We start from the raw sequence: 21,713 nt of genomic DNA, 5'->3' as shown, positions 1-21,713 counted from the left end.
TGCTGATTTAATCCTTTGGCCCAGCAAATATATCTATGTAAGCTGGCACAGCTCTGCTCACACTTCAAAGAAAACAAGAACCCCAAAACTGCTGTTGTGCCCCAAAGATATAATGCTCAGTTAGAGGGATTTAGACCATTATTTTTTTTTCAGCTGCCTCCATAGCAAAGCAGTGTGTTATCCACAGTAGGAAACCTCATGCCAGCAGCATCTCTCAAATATGCTAAAACAATCTAAATTAGAAAATGTCAGCTTCTTGGCTGATGTTTCTTTGGAGTTTCTTTCTTCCTTTCTTGTGCCTCTATAATTTTATTGGGATGACTAAATCTCTGAACTATGTTAGCAGTAAACAGAACTAATTTACCCCCTGCTTCTTTGAAACAGCTGCTGACAGCTGCACCATAATTCAATCATGGATCTTTGCAGCACAGACTGCAAAACACATCCATATTTTTGCTATTCTTCCCTCCCTGTTGTATTTGGACCGAAGGAGCTGCCCCAAATAATGACATGTGACAGTTTTGCCTGTACATAGAGACTGAGCTGCATGAAAACAGAGGCTCATGATGAAACATTGTCCAGCCAGAAAGGTTCTTTGAATAAAAGGAGAATAACCACACAGATACGCAATGTTGTCGGGGTATCTTTTGTAAAGTTGCAATGATTTATTTTACTAGTTTGTACAAAAAGGCTTCTGACATCTGCTCTATGAAAAGAACCAGAAATGTGTATGCATTTTTTGCCAACTGTTAATAAATATCTTCTTAAATAAGGAAACAAATGTGTTTAGGAACCCAGAATCATTTTTCCTGCATGTGATTGAAAAGGAATTCAGAGATGGAAATAAATAATTCTTCTTCCGCTTGTGACAACTATTTACATAAAAATGTACAAACAGTGAAGCCGATGTTGAGCCTAGCAACAGAAATCCTGTAATTATGCTTAAAAACAACAACAAAAAACCAAAACAGAAACAATCCCCACATAATATTTAATATATGAGTCCTATACAGCAAGACACCGTGGTCCAAGTTAAAAACGCAATACACCAACGCAGTGACCACCAACACTGAAACACCCGCAAGAGAAAACTAATCCTTGACTACTAAATAGTGGAAGTTCAGGCATTTTAACTTTCTAGGCAGCACCTTCCCTTCCTTTAGGAGGTTTACAGAAGCACTGGTGTGTATGTCTATGCAATGTGAAATGATGCTTCCTCTCTGCGTGATTTCAATTCCTCACTCTAACCAGGGATGCTCTGAGGGCAGGTTTGGCTGGTTATGGTGCTGTCTGCAGGCTCCACAAGGGCTGGGATTTTGGCTTCAGCTGTTGTCCTGCTGTGTGGCTGGCTGTGCTTGCCCAAAGTCTCCCCGTGGGGAGGTTTGCTGCAGTCCTACCTGAGGTGTGTGCCTGCTGCAGCCAGGCTGCTCCTGCAGATGTTGGAGAGGTCTGGGGGGACACCAGGCACATCTGGCAGCTGCTCACCAAGGCCCCCATCCAAAACCTACCAGTGTTGTGGATGGGCTTCCCCTTTCCCATCAGCCTAATCCTGCTACTGAGAAAGCTGCTGGGAAAACACCAATTGGCTGAAATGAGATGAGAATTAGGCCATCAGAAACAAGTTTCCGATTTATTTCACAGACAGTAGGGGTTTTTTTCTTCCTTTGCTTTTTCTTTTTAAAGTGAGGCATCTGGTCTGGATTTGATCTGTGACTTAAGGGGAGAAGAGCAGTGAGTGAAGTCCAGAATTTCATTTATCTTCTTTCTCTAACTCTCCTCTAAGGCAAGACATGGAGCCAAGTCCCTACTGTGGCTGCATGGCCCCATCTGCTCACTGAGCAGAGACCCATCTCCAGGGATTTATGGTGTCCTGGACCCATCTGTTGGAGGTTTAGCTTTCTCAAGTCTGGAGATTTAGGGCTGGGTGTGCTGGACATAGTGTTTTATTGGGCTTTATTTTCTTTTTATCTCCCTGGTTAAATTTATGCCAATCCTACTTTGGTGGCTGCCAAAGTGGGGAATTGGTTTGTGATTGGTTACTGCAACTCTGTATTCTTCTTTGCAACAACTTTAATTGAGCCTTAATTACTTAAGTGTGATGTTTGTGTAACCTGTGACTTTAAAAGAAGGAAAAAGAAAAGCCTTGAGGGGACATTTTCTTGCTTCTGGTTCCAGCGTCTTGGTGGCCCTTGAAGGGGATTGTTGTGGGTTTTTTGAGGTGAAGCCAAGAGAGCAGGGGGTTTATCAGAAGCACTGGCCCAGGGAAGGAAGGTTTCCTGGCTTGTTCCCAGTCTGTGTGGTGCTGGGCGTACATCCCAACTCACAGCACCTTCTGCACTTGAGTCTCCACGTTCTTGGAAAAGGGCTGGAACTTGCTCCCTCAGGGAAGTCGTGGACATTTTCCACACAGCAGCAGGATCTTTAGTTACAGCTCTTACAGTAACTGCTTAGGACACCCCAGCTAAACCTCAGGCTTAATCCCTGTCTCTCAGCATTTTGCTACTTTCCAGTTTCAAGTTCATAGCAAACTGAAATACTTTCTGGCTGCAAGAGGAAATCTCCTTCCTTGTTGATAGAGAAAAGTACACCCCAACATTCTCACTCTTTGAAGCACTTTTCTTCAGTTCTTTTGCTTGCCAATTGATTTTTTTTCTTAGCCTAATCTGTCCTTTGAATTTGTGTCAATCCACATCCAGCTTTTGCTACTGTAGTTTCAAACTGGAAGTTGCATGTAACTAATCCTTGGTTTTGCTTACGAAATTGAAGCAGAGGGATGGAAGCAATAATTCTCTAACAAAATACCTGTTCACTCCAGGTATATTTTGTTCACTTATTTTATTGCAAACCGTGTTACAGGAACTACACACACTTATTAGTCACAGCACAGTCTCACCTTGGATAGATTATTACTGTTTTACTCACAATCAACACTGGTGAGTTTGCAATCTCCAGAAAGACTCATTTGCAAAAGTATGTACTGTAGGAGCCAATTTTGTAAGCAGATTTGGTTTTAAACGGTTTCTCTGGCTTGTTTCAGTTTACAAGCTCATTGTCTGTAATAAACTAAAACAAAATGTGTTCAAATGCCTCTTTAGATCCAGAAACTGCTCCATTGTCTGAACTTTCAGAGGCCTGGTCCTAAAATGGTTTGGGACTTTTTTAAACCCATGGCTGGAGCACCAACCTTTCCCCCAACCCCACACAGCCACACAAACCCGCTCTTTGCAAATAACTTCTTTTTCTTTCTTCTTTCTTTGTCCTACAAATCTAGTGGCAGCCACATGCTCGTACCACCATGTTCCTGTATTTTTTTAAGATAACATTGGAGCTGTCATCAAAATAGAGCACTGAGATGGCGTTGAGTTGTGTAGGAGCACAGCAGGGTTTCGGCACAGTCTCTGGGTTTATAAAGTGAACCTGGGGAGTGAAAATAGAGGAATGTTAAGATTTACTTCTCCCCTCTCCTCCCCCCATATTCTTTTTTCCTGGGCAACCTTCTGCCTGTCCCGTACCCTCACTCAGACAGGAGCTGAGCTGTGTAACTTTGGGATTCACTGATTCTCAGTCTGACCCCAAATCCACTTTTGGTGGCAGCACGGAGTGGATCCTTACAGAGTTCCCCCAAGAGGTGCTGACGGTGTCTTGCTCCTTCCTTCCCATGCAGTGGGACTAAACCCCCATTAGTGTCTATCACAGAGACTTTCAAACCAGAGAGAGCCTGCCAATGCCTGCAGCAAAGACAGGGTCATTTCTGGCCAGGTACTAATTGGAGCCAGGTGCTGCAGGCACCTTGAGAGCAAAGGCAGATCCTCCTTCCCCTCTTAGCTCGGAGACCCTGTTGTGAATAAATTGATTTCTGAGTAGCACCTGTGAGATGTAAGCCTGTGCTAGGAGATGGGGTGCACCTACCAGTGTCTGTACAATGGCATGATTGGTAGCATTCATGTAGGAATTCAGGGGGAAAGCACATTCTCCTTCACAGTAATAGGCAGCGTAGCCCTCCGGAGCGATGATCCAGTCCTTGGTTAAATTGAAGCCATTAGATAGTGGAGAAGGACAGAAATGCAGTGAAACAAAAAGCCAACCAGCATGTAAATCTAAACATTCATACACACAGTTACAATGGCCTGCAGAATAAAAATCTGGCCCCCCTGGCCTTTCTAAAGCTCTCTTAGAGGCCTCTAAAGAGCCTGCTCTTTCTGGAGGGACACACCCCACATTGCAAATGTGCCCACAGAGCAGCTGAACATCTGGGTTCAGTTGTTTATCCATTCAGCAGTGTCCTGCCTGGCCACGAGGATCACTTCACCCAGCAACACAATGCAGACACAAGCTTTCAGAAAGGAAAATAGCTTTAACCAGGTCTAGAAAAACGGGTAGATGAAAACGGAGAGCCGTGTGTGCCTTCAGCACTGCCAGAGGACCTGCAGGGCCACAGCCCCTCAAAAGGACCTGAACGTGCTGAGCCTCCAGCCAAGCCTCACACTAAATATTTGCATACCCAACTTAGCAGAAGCACTTAAGCATGCTAAAGGCAGTATACAATATTTTTCCCCTTCAGGATTTAAAATAAAAAATCCAGTTGGTGGCTGGATCTCACTGCTGCGGTTGATAAATGATGTGCCAAGGCACCCCACTCCCAGCCTGGTCAGCCCCAGGAATGCCACCCCCAGCCCTTACCTGCCACCCCAGGTCCCTGAAGCTGACGTAGAGCTCGTGTTTCTTGCAGGCCTGTCGCTGGTCACTGCTGCTGTTCTCTGTGAGGGGACAATGGTGGCCATGAGGTTGGGCTGCCCCAGCTCCCTCAGCAGGGAGTGAGGCATTGCTGCTCATCTGGTGCACTTACAGCTTCTTTTTTAGCTGTTTTAGTCATATAATAATAGCTGGGTTCAACCTGTATGAAATGCACTTCTGGCTTTGTTGTGCAAAGCCAAAAAAGGCCTGAGAAAGTAGGTTTTATTATCTTAATTTTTATTTTTTTTTTTACCCTGGACTTCCTCTGACCTCCTAATAGCATCACACAGATCACTCTGATTATTGCCAATACATAAGAGGAGAATCAGTGCAGTTTTAAAGTTTTGTCCATCCTGGACATGCAGTCTGAGCTGAAGACCCAAGTAAAAAGAATGGCTCAGGAAGAATTTCATCACAGAAAGGGTGGTCAGGCACTGGAAGGAGCTGCCAGGAATGCAGAGGAGTCCCCACCTCTGGAGGTGTTCAAGGGACTGGACGTGGCACTCAGTGCTCTGAGCTGGTTGACAAGGTGGGAGTTGGTCAAAGGCTGGACTTGATGATTTTGGAGGTCTTTTCCAACCGTAATGATTCTATAAAAATGTGATTGGAAGCTCTGTTTTCCTTTTCCTTCTGCTCCTCACAACCTCTCCTTCCACTCAGCGAGGCACTCCCAGAAACAGCTGGAATTTGCTGCTGCCTCAGCAGAGCCAGCCCTGAGCTGTGGCTCCTGCTGGGATCCTCATCAAGGGCCCATTCCTCGGAGGTATCACATAATTAAACCACATTTCTATTTCAAATGCCTGATGGAGTTTTCTTCCAAATTAGGAAGCACAGCTCCCCCCAGAACAGCCATGGTTATCCTGAGAATGAATGGGTTTTCCTCTTCTATGCAAGAATGTTGGGACTACTACAGTTTTTAGGGGCTAAATTTAAAATCACAAGCCCTGAAAATGAACAGCATTTGGATTCAGATACACTGATCACTTTAATGATTTCAAAATGAGAATTTATTTCATATGGGAGAAAAGGAGTTTTTCTGGTTAGGTGCTTGGGGTATTTTTAAAATTTGGGTTAAGAAATCCCTCAATTTAACATCTCTTCAAACAAACATCCTTTTCCCTGACATTTCTGGAGCAACCCTAACCCCACACCCCGTTTCAAACCAGGGGTGGACCAAAGGGACAACAAACAGATAACGTGGGGGAAACCATTCCCACCGGAGCCCCCGGCAGCTGTGCCATACCTGCAATGTTGGAGACCCGGAATGCCTCCTGGTTCTTTGGTGTTTTGGACCTGTTCTGGCTCCTCTGCTTGCCCCCCGTGGAGCGGATGCTGCGCAGGTGCACCTCGGTGGCCTTGAAGAAGGCCACGGTGAAGGGCTGCTTGTTCTGGGGGCCGTGCCTCCCGATGAGCCCCGCCAGCTTGGGGTTGATGCTTTGCCCTGCAAGCACGACAGAGTGGTGAGGGGGCCTTGCAGCAGCCAGCATAGCACAGGGCAGAGCTGCTGCCTGCTCAGGGGCACTCCTGGGAATGCCACCCACCCTCCAAAGACCTGGGCTTAATGGGCAAAGCTGCTTCTGACAAGAGCAGCTCAGCACAGCTAACTTCATGTTATATCTGTGTGTAAAAGTTACGTTAACTGGTCCTACCTATGGTTATTTTACCCCAAATCCGCTCAGCATTAACTTTTCCTGCATTCTTTAGAGGGGTTTCTTCAAGTTCACCAACGTATAATTTGAAGTGATCCTATAAAAGGAACCATAAAACTCAGCCCATAGGAACACTAAATTCCCACTGGAAGGTTATTAGCTTAAAATAAAAATGCCTTGTATGAAATGCTGACAGAGCTCCAGATACACCTCAGCTGAGAGAAACAAATGTTCAGAGACATTTTGCTTATTGCTGCATCTTGCCACTGCCATAACTTTGTACAAAACTTTGATCATCATCCATGATAATCATCTTCATCCTTCATCTTGGGCTCTAGAATAATTTGATTTTTGGTAAAAAACAATTAGTAGGTTTCTCTGTAGAATTAAATCAATTATTTACAAAAAAAAGGCAAGGAGGGGGTGGCAGTGGGAAATGTAATGTTTCTCCTTGTTGCAGTCGAGGGATGTCTGGGTGCTGCTGTGAAATGCAGAGATGATATCCAGGATTATTATTCTGTCCCAAGCTACTGAGTGCTGCTGCTAAATCCAAGTTATGGTAATGGTTTTGTGATCCTTTTGCTAAGGCCAGAGCTGGGCCTTGTCAGCCACAAATCCAACATGGCAAAGGACAGCTAACACTTTCCTGGAGAAGCCCTGCAAGGCTACCTGGGACAAGGGCTCTCAGCTCATTTATTTAGTATGCTTTTTTTAAAATAGACTGTATTTGCTTCATGATTACAGATCATGTAACAGCAGATACAAAGAAAGGTTGGGGGTTGATTAATTTTGGTATTTGACTTCACTTAAAGCCTTGAGGACTGCCCAAGCATAAAGTGTTGCACCAAAATCCTCCCGTACTTAGAGCATGTGATATCTAGTGCCTCCCTTGGCTGGGAATCATGAAACAGAGTCCCTGATTTCTGCTGGTGTGTGACACTCACCATCAATGCCTTCCACGGACAGCTGCAGGCCAAGGTTGTGCTGGGGATTCACCACCCAGTGGTTACTGGTTGCGGTTATGTCGAACACCAGCCACCCTTCCTCTGCAGCCCAGATCGTCCTGGAGTCCAGCAGGAACAAATCTGAATCCCTGAAACAAAAAGCAGAAGTCCCAGTTAGCCAGAATTTCCAGTGGAGCCTCCACAAACATCCTTTAGGCAGCACATGGGGTTGGGATTTCAGCAATATTTGGAGCTGGGCTGCTCTGTGCTCCCCTCTAAGCACTGTCAGATGAAGCCTCCTCTCCTCTCCTCTCCTCTCCTCTCCTCTCCTCTCCTCTCCTCTCCTCTCCTCTCCTCTCCTCTCCTCTCCTCTCCTCTCCTCTCCTCTCCTCTCCTCTCTCCTCTCCTCTCCTCTCCTCTCCTCTCCTCTCCTCTCCTCTCCTCTCCTCTCCTCTCCTCTCCTCTCCTCTCCTCTCCTCTCCTCTCCTCTCTCCTCTCCTCTCCTCTCCTCTCCTCTCCTCTCCTCTCTCCTCTCCTCTCCTCTCCTCTCCTTACTTTGCTGTTAACCTTGAGCTCCTGATACAACTTCAAAAAAGGTTTGCCAGGCCCAGATCTGCAGAATTACTCTTTGCATATGCAAATCCGGTAATTGGGCAGACAATGCTGCTCATTAGCCTTTCCACACATAATTTCCTGACTTTTATGCATAACTGTAGTGTTGGTGCAAGCCAGCTGGAACACTGATGTGCATACATTAACATATGTAATAGTGTTTTTTTTTTAATTTGCTCATCTGAGGTTACAGATAACAGATTGAGGCAGTAACCCTCTGCACAGTCACAGGTCTGCACTACTGTGGGTCACAATCTTTTTTTAATTCATTGCTTGGGTTTTTTTTTTACAGGCCACTGCTGGGTTACTCTAGCTGGAGAAACAATATCAGAAAATGAAAAAGATCCTAAATAGCGAGATTCTGTTCTTTAGAAAAAACTGAAATTGTCTCAGATTTACGAGACGTTTCCTGGCAAATTTCTGAAAAATTAAAATTTGAGAAAATACAGGTTCTGTAAAGGAAGGAGTCTTCTCTTATCAGAAAAGAAGGAGATAAAACTCAGATTAAAAAATGGATGCTGTTGCAGTTCTTTCATAAAAAATTACTTTAAAAGAAGAACAAAGACACATGGTGGAAGTGTCTAGACAAGTCCTGTAAGAGCTGCTTTTGTACCTACAGTGAACAAACATGACAACTTGTTCAAGTGTAATTATATCCTTTTGAATTAAGAACTATCCTTGAAAAACCCTTTAATCACATCCTCAAAGCTTTAAAAGGCCTTATGAATTTGGTCACTATAGATTTGGCAGTGCAAATATGTATATTCAGCTTGGTTTACACAGTGCCTCTTGTTGGCATGAAACACCAAGTGATCAGAAATGAATCTGAGCAGAGCTGTTGGCATAAGGGCTTTTGACTCACAGCTTTTAGCGATTCTTTCCCCTTTGACATACCAAGAAATTAGAAGCTTTTTGTCCCACACAGAACAGGAACAGAGGGGGGTTTGCAATGCTTTTACTATTTATCTTTCCTTTCAACCAGAGTGTGTAAGAGATGATGGTGTGAGCTAAGGGGTGTCGCTACCCACCTCTGACTGTGCTGACTTACATGAAATTAAATTTCTGAAATGAGTTCCTGCAGAGCACGTGAGCACACAGGGTGTGCAGGAAGAGGATTCTGTGTTTTTTCCCTAAAGCAGGAGAAATTTGGGTACCCCATGGCTGAACATGCAGCCGAGGGTGCAGCTAAGGGTGTAGTCTTTAAGCAAAGCTCTGCTTTGTGGAAGAAGCCCTGCATCAGAGCTGGGCTTGCTGCAGCACTTCCTTGCGAAGGCAGAGGGGATCCTGTGGGAGTGTTCCAGTGGATGTTTGGGAGCCAAAGAGGGTGGCTCAGGAAGGGCTGTGGTGCAGCAATGCAGAGGCTCCAGGCAGGTGTTGGGAGCTCGGTCAGCTGTGCTGAGTGCTCCCAGAAAACTGAAGTTAAACAGGACGGGTAACCCCTCTCGCGTTAGTTACAGCAATGCAAGATGCTTGAACTCCAAGCAGGGGACAAATCTCCTGGGGTTTCATCCCCACCCAGGAGCCGTGGCCCCGTTCCCACAGTGCAGGACACCTCCCACCCTTCCCTGTTTACAACACACTGAACCAAACACATCCCAGAGGAGCCAGGGACGAGGGAGTTGCATGGATTGGCCCATTCCAGTGGCTGAGGCCAAGTTTCCAGGAGTTTTTTATTCACACAGTACATTATTTAAGCATGGCCCCTGGCTGGAACTCATGATTCACACAAGGTTTACTTAACAGGGACTTGGCTTGCTTGGTTTTCTCCCCTTGTAGTTTGCAGGTCGATGATAGTAGAGATCATGATATTTTTTTTTGTTTTTAGCTACTGTTCAGCTGCAGTATTATTACTCCATGCTGACATGATGCAATCGGGGTAAGCAGACTACACGAGGAGGCATCAAGTACCAGGGTGAGTCAGTCTGGGAAATTGTATAAAGCATTTTGTTTTCCTGTAGTTACAGCAATGTGCAAACAATGGGCCTGGAGGGGAAGCCTGAAGTGAGAGAGATCAAAGGGACCCACTGAAGGGAAATGTCCTTCCCACACACACTTGGAACATTTGGACCCCAAAAAAGCCCCGTGTCAGATGCCCTTTGGAGGAGTTCAAGCACTCCTGGATTAGTGCTTTCTGCCCTGGCTCACCAGCAGTGGCCAGGGGTGGGATGCAGAACCTCACTGGTGTTGCAAGCAGAGGCTCCTGGTGGCTCCTGTTCAGATTAAAAGAAACCTCTCATCCTTTTCAAAAAGAAAACCTCCTTTAAGTGGAATGTCCTGCTCTCCAAAGTCAGGCAAACAGCATTAAATCACCAGCTAATAGGCAGCCAGCCCTCAAGATATCCTTGTTGGACAAGACACAGTAAACACAGCAAAGAAATGTTGTTCTGCTAAGACTTAAACAGCATTTATTCTGAGGGATCCCATCTAATGGCTTGTCACAGAAGGTAGTGCTGGTTAAGTCTAACTAATGTGTCTGCTTTGGGTTTTAGCTGTGAGATAAAGATCTGAGCCCAAAGAGAAAAGGTTTCTAGTGAACATCTCACTCCTGTACCTCACTTTCCAGCTGTGTACTCACAGAGCATGTCCCTGGAGCAATGTGAATGATGGCTCTGCAGCAAGGAGGCAAAAAAAACTCCTTTGGTTCCTTGGCCCTGCGTTCAGTGCCTTCATTTTAGAATTTCAGTGCATGCAAGAAAGTGTACCATGCCTTTTTCCAGAGCGAGAGATAGGAAAGGCACATGATCCTCCTTTTACAAAAAAATTAAGCTGGGACATGGAAATGTTAATGTCTAGATTAGAGTTACATAAATTACAAAGTCTGGATCCAGACCACAAGTATGTTCTGTTGAGACCACATCAAAATGGCTCGGCGTTCAAAGAACTGACATCAGCGGGAGTGTCGGAGCTTTTAGCAATGATAAAATTTGGGGCTTTCTGCTCAGTTGTCTCAAGCATCAGGCTCTCAGTGGAGCCCGAGATGAAGACAGGAGGTTGGCATTTGCCTGCTGATGTCTTTGGTAGTGTCTCACACTGGATGCCAGACAGGAGAGTCACCTCCTGTTCGAAAGCACTCCCAAAAAATTTGTCTGCAGGTCATGTAAGTGCTGTGTGGTCTGTGAAACTTCCTGAGTGAACTTGTTTTCTGGGCTCAGGGGTGAGTAACAAGCACTGCAGCGTGAGGGTGGCTGGGCAGGATGCATGTGAGGTCGTGTCTGGGAAGCAGCTGGAGCTAAGGAGGTGGAAGGGCTGACCTGCCAAAGGGCTGATGGTGGTAAGGAAAGGGATCACAAATATTTAGTGAAAGAGAAAAGGACTGGAAGAAGTGAGGATTGTGGGGGTGAGCACAGAAATAAGAGAATAAGGCAGGGAAGGGAAGGTGTTGGGTAAAGGGAATTGTTGCAACATGGCAATTCTAAAATAAGAGAAAGGATTAGCAACAATGAAGCTTTATGAAAATAGTATGTATGGCTTCTTTGCTTATTGCTGGCGTACCTTTTCAGTCCCTGGGATACAGTTTGGTTTGAAGCCATAAACACTAGAAATATATCCAAAAATGAGAAGTGCTGCATCTGCCCCAATCACCTGCCTTGCTGAGCTGGGGCACGAGGAGAACATGGATGAAAACGTGACAGATAGAAATTCTGCATTAGCAAGAGAACAGGAGATAAAACTCTGCATTTATAGACTATAATGCTGTAAGGTCTACACTATTTTAGAACAGTCCTCTTGCCAAACAGTCCCTGCTTTTAGGTCTATTTTCTTCACTCTCTGTCCCCATCCTTCTCGTCAGCCCTGTTATTTCAAGCTGCTGCTTGACAAGTGGTAGTAAACACTGAGGAGCACTTCCAAGAGGGATAAAAATAAATGGGAAAAAGAACAGGCAGCAGCAGTGAAGGTGACTCTTGGCAATTTCCATTACACTGTAAGACAAGGTGATTTCTGTGCTGGGAGCAGCCCCCAGGCTCACCTGGCTCTGTCCTGACAGCAGCAGGTCCTGCCTGCATCAGGGCCAGGGAATGCCTCAGCCCTAAGAGCACACCTGGCAGCTGGGCTGCCCTGATCCCTCCCTCTACCTGCAGGAATCACAAACCATCAGTGCTTTAAACAGTAAACATACAGAGGCTCCTTGCAACAGCCTTTGGATGGCTTTACAAACGTGGGTTAACCCTCCTGCTTCTGTTTTAAAGTAGGAAACACTTGAGGCATGGATATGTTGAATTGTTATTGATTCAGCATGTAAACCACAAAGCCAGGAGCCCAATCCTCTCCTCTCCACTCATATCCTAACCCTAGAGGGGCTGTTTGGGTCACAGGCATGGTGCAAGTTTTCCAACAGGCAGCCCAAGGACAGAGCTGGCATGGAGGGAAGGGGGTTATTCACGTCCAGGTTTCAGCAGGTGGAGGGAGGAGAAGGCAAAAAGGGTGCCCCGGGAGGGTGAGAGGAGATGTGGGGTTAGAAGACATCTGTTTGGATTAAAAACCTGTCGTATCCAGATTCCAGTTTGCTTGGTGTCATTGCTTAAAGTCAGCTGCAGCTGTCCAAAGACAAGCTTAGGAAAATATTTTTCAGACTTTCCTACTTTGAGAGGGCCCCAGGATCTCCCTGGGCCTCTCCCTGGCACGTTTGCAACACCCTCTGTACGCAGACCTGATGCAGCCCTCCTCCCACACCTTCCCTTCCCTGTGCCTGGGATCCCCTGCTTATCCTTCCCTCTCCCTCCCCACTGATAAAAGCTCTCCCCACTGATAAAAGCTCTCCCCACTGATAAAAGCTCTCCCCATGCCCCCAGGCAGGAGCCACCAGCCAAACACAGCCCGGTGGCTCTGCCAGGTGAAGGGATGGCCACAGCAGGAATTCAGTTTTGCTAGACGTGTTTTCCAAGGATTGGCCTGAAAACTGGCTGTAGTGGTAGTGAAACAGATCTGTGTAAATTGTGCTGAATCTAGGGAAAAATTAAATTAACTTTAAAATTGCAGCAGATTCTTAATTCTGCTTTGTGTGCTTCTAGCAGTTGTGTTGCCTTTCTTACACAGTGTTGGAGAAGGGTAAGATCTGGATCTCAAAGGCTGATTGAAAGTGGCAATGGGAGCTTGCTACTGAGATGCAACATGTTTCCTAAACATGAAGCCTCTTGTACAAACAGTGCTGGGAGAAATGAGGTTATAGACATATCTCTGACACTTTCTGTACAGCTGTTTCTGCTCAGCATTGAAGGGCTGTTCATTAGTGCATCACTTACCCAGCAAGGACCCACTGGGGTATGCAAAATGCCTCCTGCAGCTCCTCAAGTGCCTGTGAAGAGTTGTGCCTTGCTAAGTGCAAGATTTGTCAGAGGTTTTGCAGGCTGCAGTGGCTTTTAGGAATGGTCTGAAGGAGCAAACCAGATACAGCTCTGTTCTTGGAGAGCTGCAGTTCCCTTGCTACTTGCTGAGAGATAAATGTAGTTATCAACTGAGTTGCAGATAAGTCACCAAAAATTATAATAAAAGTTATTGTCCCTATTTGTAGATACTGTCATGGTGCTGGGGCTCATCATTAAATCCAACTGTGCTGTGCTGTACCATCCTCAGAACGATCACAGTGGTACTTAAAAAAGCCCCAAAAAGAAGGCACATCTGCTTTATGGGTTGCGTGGGCCTAAGCCTTCCTTAGGTACTAGAATTACATGTTTAAACCCACAACATGGAACCAGACCCCAACAAATGGCAGAAAGGGGTCTGGAGAGGGGCTCAGGTTTGATCTGGTTCAGCAGTGGTGTAGTTTGAAGCTCAAGCTAAAGCATTCCAGCTGCAAGTCAAACCCAGGAATGCATCCTGCAAGATCTGATTTTTCTGTAGGGCTGGTAACATGAGCATTCAAATCACTGCCTTTGAAGCCCGTGAAATCCATAATGGCCACAAAGTGAACATGTAACAACTACATTTCAATTACCAAGGGCTGGTCAAGTACCTGGTTTTATTCTCTCCAGTAACAAAACTCCCATCAACTTCAAAGGGGTTGGGATTCACTCTGCAGTGCAAGAGCTGGGTCCAACGAAATAGGAGCTGTAACTCTGGGATGAGGTATTTCAGCTTCAAAAGGCGCAGACAGAAAAGCAGGATGGAGCTCTGAGCCTTAGGGCTGCTCTACAGTCTGCATTTTTTCAGGTTAATAAACTCAAGGGGATGCCCTTGACTGAGCACTGGGATCTGCTTTGCTCTCCCTCCTTTTCCAGAGAGGAGGAGACTTGAGCAGCCTCTGGCTCCCCAGTGGCCACCTTCAGCTCCCACTGAGGAGGGTTTGTCACCACAAACGTGGACTGGATGTCCTGCTGCTCTCACCCTGCTCAAGTCAGGCCCTGGCTTTATAAAACACCTTCCCAGGCTTTTGGGTGAGTGAGCCACGAAGTCCAAACTGAAGTTGGACATGAGTCACTGGACTTTGAGCTATGCACTTGAAAGCTCTGAGACATGTTATACCAGTTAAAACATCATCAGTGTTTGTGATATTTGGGGCATTTTTGTTCATGAATGTACTTGTTTGCCTAAAGTGAATAACTGATGCTGTGTGCCTAAAGAATGCTGTGCACGCCTTTTTATCAGGGAGATGTTGGCAGTTTGAAGAGCTTGCCTTGCAACAAAAGACTTGAAAAAGTGAGAAAGAATATTTGATTGTTTAGCCTGATTTCCTACAAACTCCTGTAATAATATCTTCAGTCTGACAGAGATGTAATTTCTGGCAGTCCAAAGTCAAGTGGCATCTCCTCTGCTGCAAAGGAAGGGCTGGGCCCTCATTTTTGCTGCCAGGGTTGTTAGGTTGAGCAGGTGGATGGGGAAGAGGTTCTACCCTGCAAACACTTGAGCTGTTGAGGGGCAGGATTTCAGGAATAATCTGTTGGGGGTGCAGCTGTTGCTCTGGAAACACCTAAGCCTGTATTTTTCACTGACAATGAAGTGCACACAAGAGATGTTGCTGGTTAGATACCTCCAACCTGTCTGAACTCGTGAAGTCATTAACTGCTGAACTGCTCATACCTCTGATTTATGTGAGCTGAGGGCACCATCACACCCTCCAAACTGGAGGCTCTTCTGTGGTTTAACTGAAAATCCTGCCTTCAGCACATCTCACAGTGGAAAATCTCTCCAGCTTGAGCTTTCCAGCTCGCCCTGTGCTGTTGTGTGGCTCTGGGAGCTGTCCTGCTCCCTGCTGTGTGTGAGATGATGCTGAGCTGCCCCTGCGAGCCTGGCAGGAGCTGCTGTGCCTCGGGCACTGCACAGGAGCAGCACCAGCCTGGAGAAGCTCAGGTTCAGGGCTCAAAAGGCAATTCCAGCAGTGCTTCTGTGTCAGAAGAGCCCTGGGAGAAGGAAACCCAAAGGCAGCAGAGGTTTCCCTGCCTGCGAGGGGGGGAGGGTTTGGCTTTGTTTTGTTCTTGTTGCTAACAACGTCAGATGGGGCTGACTTTCCAGCGGCTCAGGATGAGACAAACAGCCAAGGAAGCATCAAAGTGAATGGGTGTTTTTTGATCAACACTGGAGAGAGTTTGTTTTCTTTCTCCACTTGCCCAATGACACACTGACTTGGATGACTGGGCTGTGACAGAGCCGGGTGGAAAATGTCAGTGGAAAAAAGCAGAAAAAGAGCAAATATGTTTACAAAAATTAGTGACAATATTTTTACCTTTGGTCAATCCAAACCAACAGGAATATTTTTTTCAGGACAAACTGTTCAAAACTCACCATGGCCTGTGCCAAAATGTATGCAAAAGGGGAATATGCATGAACACTCATTAAAAATAGTGTTGCTGTGGTGAATATGATGCAGTAAAATTGCATCTGATCTTATGGCTGGAACATCTGTATAATTAGCAAGATTCCTCACCTCTTCCAGACAGTGGTTGATGTATATGCCCACCCTTTACATACGTTTTTTTTTTTCCTTTAGGAATAGGAATTAGAGGAGGACACAGTTTGCAGAAGCATCTGCTGCTCCACACACAACTATCCCCAGCAGTACCTTCCCCTCCTCTCTAAACAAAGTTGTAACCAACTTTTGGATACGCCACTGTAAAATGAAGATATCAGATCTCATCCTGACTCTGTCAGTAAGATTCCTAGCAGGCACCTCACTCACCAGGACCTGAGTGGGAGCTTCCCTTGCATCTGATTTACTCCAGAACAGGCTCCTGGCAATTCCCCAGTGCCCTGGCACACAGGTTGGTGCCTCCTCCTCTGCCAGCACATCTACAGTTTCTGCTCTTCCCAAGACTGGAAGGATATCCCTGCAGGCTTGCACCTAAATAACCCACTCCAGAAATAGAGCAAAGGGAGGCTGCTGCCTCTGGAATGGCCTAAGAGGGAATAAACTGAAATGTTTAGGGTAAGCAGGAAATCTGATGGGTCCTGTGAACAGCTCTGGCTTGTTGCCTTCTCCTTTAAGGAAGACCTGGTTAAAATTCAAAGTTTGAATTTCCACTGTTTGATAAAAATAGATTAGTTTTAGCACAGTCCCCAAACACTGCAAATAATTGCATCCTTGGAAATGTCAGGAGAGCCATGAGTTTTAAGCTATAAAATCAGAATTTCAGATGTGGAAGAAAACACACCAGTGGTTAAATATTTTTACCATCCAGAAAACCTGGTAGAAATTCTCACTATTAAAAAAAAGTTGACAAGGTTTCCTGACATATTTCAATTTTTTCTGCATTTTTATTAGTTCTTATAAAGCTATAAAGCCAGAGTCCTGATTATACTTTTTTTTCTTACCCTTTTGGACTTTCCACTTTTTAAATCCCTAGTGTTTCTCTTTTCATAAACCTAAATTAGGACTGTAGTATTATTGGCCCATACTTAGTAGTCCTAAAGAATAACTTCTGACTAGAATGTGATTGTAAATACTTTTCGCATAAATAAATGCAATCTCACTTTTGGTAGGATTTGTATGTGAAAGAAATATGTGGAAATGAAACTAAGTACCTTTGATAAGTGGTTTGGGATTGCTGATTAATTGGAACTAAAACCAGATGAGAAAATTGAACATATGTTCTTATTCAAGTTCCCTGGAGGATTTTTCAGGGAGCTTGGCATACATTAATAATTGCTTGGAAGAGATTTAATAGCTCATCTTGTAGTTTTGCACATGCAAAACAATCAGTCAATATAAAAAGCATGGTGTCATCTGTCTTTGTTAATTAGGGAGCTTGAATGCCTTTGATAATAAGGGCTAGTAATTAAGCTACAATTCCAAAGGAAGCATTTGGGTTTGCCACCTCAGGATCCACCAGCAGCAGGAGGAAGGGGGGAGGACTTCCAGAAATCTTGAAATATTCCTGGCTTATGGTAGTTTTTCTGCACTAGCACATGGCCGGGCTACTGAGTGCTCCCAGAGGCCAGAGCAGGAGTGCTGGGGATGCTCCCTGGGCCACGGGGAGGCTCCCAGGGCGCCTCTGCCCACATCACAACACGCCGGAGCTGCTGCAGCAGCATCGGCCGGGATCCCCTGCACGCCCCACAGCCAGACCCAGCCACTGCTGCTGATGGCACCTCTGGGAGCACTGGCTGTACCTCCCTGCAGGAACAAGCCGTGCTTGTGCTCTCAGCAGGGTCTCCCTGTGGGTCCCTCACCTTCCCGGGTGCTCCTGCAGGACCTGGTAGACGCTGATCTGGAAGGTTTCGTTGTCGAAGCGCTCGCGGATGAAATCCTTGTAAATCCTGAACTCGGCCGCCGTCACCGCCTCCCCCTCCGGGATTCGGGAGAGATCAAACCTGAACTCTCGGTAGTGGCAGCGCTGATGGTGAAACTCTCTGTCATGCTCCACTGAAACAGAAAACAGCCCATTAGCCACCTGCTTTGTTCCCCTTCCCTCGCCATCAAACACGCTCGCGAGTTGCCACAACAGAAACGGGCGGGAATATCTGATCGCAGCATCTCAGGGGCTGCTCAGATCTCTAAAACACAGAGGAAATACCAGCCTCTCTCTGGGCTATTATGGGCATATATGTGTTTATCAGGCTCCCTTTGGAACAGTTTTGCAGTTGGCTGGTACAGGGGGCCATTGTGTTTTAATGATTTTTGGCAGCTTTGTGCTTGACAAGTGACTCTGGACATTTGCCACCGATAAGGACCGAGCTGCAGTGGGAAGGAGCTGAGACAAACAGATGGGGCTTTTCAGGAGTGCTGGTTCTTGGCCTGGCTCTGCTCCTGACAATCACACACACACATACCCGCACACTATAGACACAAATTCCAGCCCTTGAGGCTTTTGGTGCCAGTGACCCACATTTGGTGCCAGCTGAACTCATCACAAGCTCATGGCTCCGCTCCGTAGGGTCAAAGCTTTCATTTTAAAAGATCTTTAGTGATCAGGGCTCTGAAGCAACTGATCAAAGTTCAAAGTGAGGACTTTCTTCCACCTCCCAAGCCTGACTGTGAAATAACAAGTGCCAGTTCCTCCCAGGCCGGCGTTGGGATGTGTGTTATCCCACGGGGTGACAGGCCTGCCTGTCCCCTGATGGGCAGCTGGTGGTCCCGTGTAACCCTGCTTGTGGTACGGAAGCAGGGGGTCAGTGCTGGGAGGAAACAAAGACTTCAAGCCAATCCTCCAGCAAGGGGGAGGAGAGGTGTCAGTGCCCCAGCCCAACACGTGAGCCTAGGCACCCTTCTTGGAACAAATTCCAAATTAAACAGACAAGTCAGACAAAGGAGAAGGGGGAAATGGACGTATAAGGGGATGAACTGACTCGCCCAAGGTCACAGCGCATGACATTTTAAGAGCTGAGGTTTGAACCAGGGACTTCCTATACATCCCAGTCCTGTCGTCTGTCCACTTGACCTCTCTGCAGCTTGACTGCACAATTCAAGTAGTTAGCTCTGAGATTTCCTTGGCGAAGAATGTGTGTCTTTCTACAGGCCTGATTTTCTTCTGGCAGCAGCAAATCCATTGTGTAAATCCATTGACTTAAAGGGAATTACTCTTGAAAAAGAGGAGTTTCAAGCCCGGGTCTGGAAAGTGCTGTTTAAATTTGCAGCTCTGCATGGTACAAACACAGATCAGCCCTGGCCAGGGTGTCCTGGTGGCAGGGACAGAGCGTGGGGAGGCTCTGGGAGCAGGGCTGTGTCCAAGCATGGAGCAGGTTCAGCACTGCTTTGCTGGCCGAGGCTCAGCCGCTGGCCATGGACTCTTCCTCCTCTCTCACATCCCTTCTGTGAGGAGTCCAGTTTGCCACTGTGTGATTGCTGCTCAGGGAAATGCTTCAGAGCTCTTACTCATATCTGGGATTCATCTTAGAGGAGTTTTTTTAGGTATGAAACCTCTAAACTTTCCAGGACAAAGGTGATTAAGTTTAGCAAATGGTTTTATGTGTTGAGCAGTCTCAGTTGCACCTCTACTAAAACATCTCAGGGGCAGCATTTAGTGTCTCATACCCTGATATGGAGGAATACTGTGAATGTTCACCAGTGTTTGTGAAAGACTTGGCAGGCTACAACTGCCCTGGACGTGCTAGCAACACTATTAAATGAGCCTCAATCCCTTTCCTCCAAAGTACTCCTAACAGAATAAGATATAAAGAGCATAATTTCAAATTTAAAGGCATTTATCTGCAACTAAATTAAAATGGAATGAAAAATACTTTAATATGGAATCACTCCTTTAACCACAAATGTAGAAGAATGAGTATAATGCTGTGTGGGTTTAGTTGCAGCTGTTAGCAGTAGGATGTACAAATATGATTTGCTTCCAAAGACATGGGAAGGCTGGATTTCCAGAGGAAGGTGGGTGCAGTTTTTCAGTATGTGTGTGGTGACAACTACATCAACCAACACTGGCCTTTAGCTGCATTTTATACACAAGGTCTGACAACAAGCACATGAAGATGAAACTTTTTGGGGTGCTGCTAAAGTTCACAGCAATTCCCACTGCTGAGCCCTAGAAAAAATGTGTCGTGTTAGTATGAAAAATTAACAGCCAGGGTCATAAAATAAAGAGGCCCAAAGTTTGAACTTTCCCATGCTTTGCAGATGTTTGGATATAGGGTTTTGGCCTGAGCCATCTTTAGTGTTAAAGCAAACATTCCTGTGGCTATAGTCATTAAGATCATGAAAATATGTGGATATGTAACTGAAGAAAGAATCCCAAGAAACCCTTCAACTCAGTGTTTATTGTTTTTCCCCTTTTTCTTTGCACTCTGGACCTATCTGCTGACCCAGAAGTAACAAATCCTTTCAGAACTAATTTATGAGAAACACTGACCCTGAATCAACATCTGTTAGATGACTGCAGTAAATCTTATTACATAATTAAACACCAAAATCTATGTTAAAATAACGTTAAGGGCCTGACTCGAGCTCATAAAAGCAAGACTCTTCATTATGAAGGCTGAAATCCTATCCCTAAGTCATGCTGCTGTGTGCTGGTATTTGGGAACATATGGTACAGTATATCTGATCAAGCACTTTTTGTAGACCCCTGTAATACCTTAAGCACAACAGCACGGGGTAAGCAGGGGAGCATTCAGGGAGCCTGAGTTTCCTGGGTTTGATGGGTGTTAGACCTTTGACAATGCTGCAACTGGGTCATTTCCAGTTAATTACCTGAGGAGTTGGAAGGGGGGAGAGCTTAAAAAAAGGCAGGGGGGAATAGTGGTATTTTAAGTGTTCACTGAAACAGTCAAGAGAATTGCTGCAGCTCTTTGGATGTGACTGTAGTTCCTCCATTAGATTTATAAAATCCATGATCCCTATTGACACAATGACCGTAAGAAGAACCTTTGGCCATCCTTGAAGGACTTAATCTCAGCTGTTCGTTAGCCATTAATGTTAAATTAATGTTAAATGCTCCCTTAAAAGACATCAAGCATTTTGAATATTTGCTGGGTATGCTTCATAGCCCTTCTGCCCACAGAACTTCAACTCATTTTTGTCCCGGGCTCACAGTTCTCACAAATCTACTACCCAAAGGCTTTGGTGAATGGTTTTAGCCCAGATGCTAATTTCAAACATTGGAAATTCCAGCTCACAATTCAAATGCCTTGGCAAGGCAGCTGCTTGGAGAGGAAGCCAAAGCTCTGGATGTGCAATCAAAGGTTGTAAAATAGGAAAAGGAAGAACACCCTTGAAAAATAATTCTGCTATGAAACAGACTGTGTGCCTTGACTGTGGGAAAACAGTGCATTTCCTCTCCTTAAAAAACAATCCAAAGTCACTCGCAGGTGATGCCTGTGTAAACATGAGCCTCTCCTCATTCTTAGAAGCAGTATTGCATTTTGGAGGCACAACCACTGCAGACAAATTCTAACTTGATTTGGCCTAATTTGACACTGGGCTTAATCTGGCCTAACTAAGAAGGCCTAAGAATTTAACACAGGGCTCAAAAATTGCTGGTGTAAAATAACCCTTGGCATGGTGAGTGTGGCAGTTAATTGGAGCTATGGTGGGTGAGGATCATCAGACACTCCCTCTGGCGTAGTCCTTGGGACAGGTGGAGACAATGGGAGCTGAGAGCTGTGGGGTGGAGGAGGACATCAGATGCATGAGAAAATAAGCAAGACACCAAAAATCGTGGGGGGACAATTAAGACGATGCAGCCAAAACAAGGAATATCTCAGGCTGGTGGTTATCAGCAGCTTGGCCACACCTGTCACAAATATGCAAGTGAGATCAGCACCTTTGAAAGTCTGGCCTTGCCTATCTGAGCAGGATCTGAGTGCTGCCCTATCTGACACAGAGAGGGCTCCCAGCTCTCTGAAGTCCTTTGTCTCTCCAAGCCTCTGTTGTGGCCTGATGGTGATGCAAGAGGGG

The 21,713-nt window shown here is 45.7% G+C and overlaps 1 protein-coding gene across 1 annotated transcript in view; it reads right to left on the bottom strand.

Annotated features, from left to right (window-relative positions):
• Positions 1 to 632: 632 nt before the first annotated feature.
• Positions 633 to 21,713, bottom strand: part of BMP7 (bone morphogenetic protein 7) — a 41,728-nt gene continuing 20,647 nt past the window's right edge. The window contains exons 2-7 of the mRNA XM_053958861.1: positions 17,540 to 17,732; positions 7,328 to 7,476; positions 5,978 to 6,175; positions 4,681 to 4,757; positions 3,910 to 4,020; positions 633 to 3,417 (exon numbers count right to left, since the gene is read on the bottom strand). Of these exons, the coding sequence (XP_053814836.1) occupies positions 3,268 to 3,417; positions 3,910 to 4,020; positions 4,681 to 4,757; positions 5,978 to 6,175; positions 7,328 to 7,476; positions 17,540 to 17,732 (878 nt within the window). The 3' untranslated portion in view covers positions 633 to 3,267. The remainder of the gene's footprint in view (positions 3,418 to 3,909; positions 4,021 to 4,680; positions 4,758 to 5,977; positions 6,176 to 7,327; positions 7,477 to 17,539; positions 17,733 to 21,713) is intronic.

Source organism: Vidua chalybeata, chromosome 17 (genome assembly GCF_026979565.1).
Source record: "Vidua chalybeata isolate OUT-0048 chromosome 17, bVidCha1 merged haplotype, whole genome shotgun sequence".
NCBI lineage: Eukaryota > Metazoa > Chordata > Aves > Passeriformes > Viduidae > Vidua > Vidua chalybeata.
The sequence above is the reverse complement of the archived record's forward strand: the minus strand, read 5'-3'. Positions and strand labels throughout refer to the sequence as shown.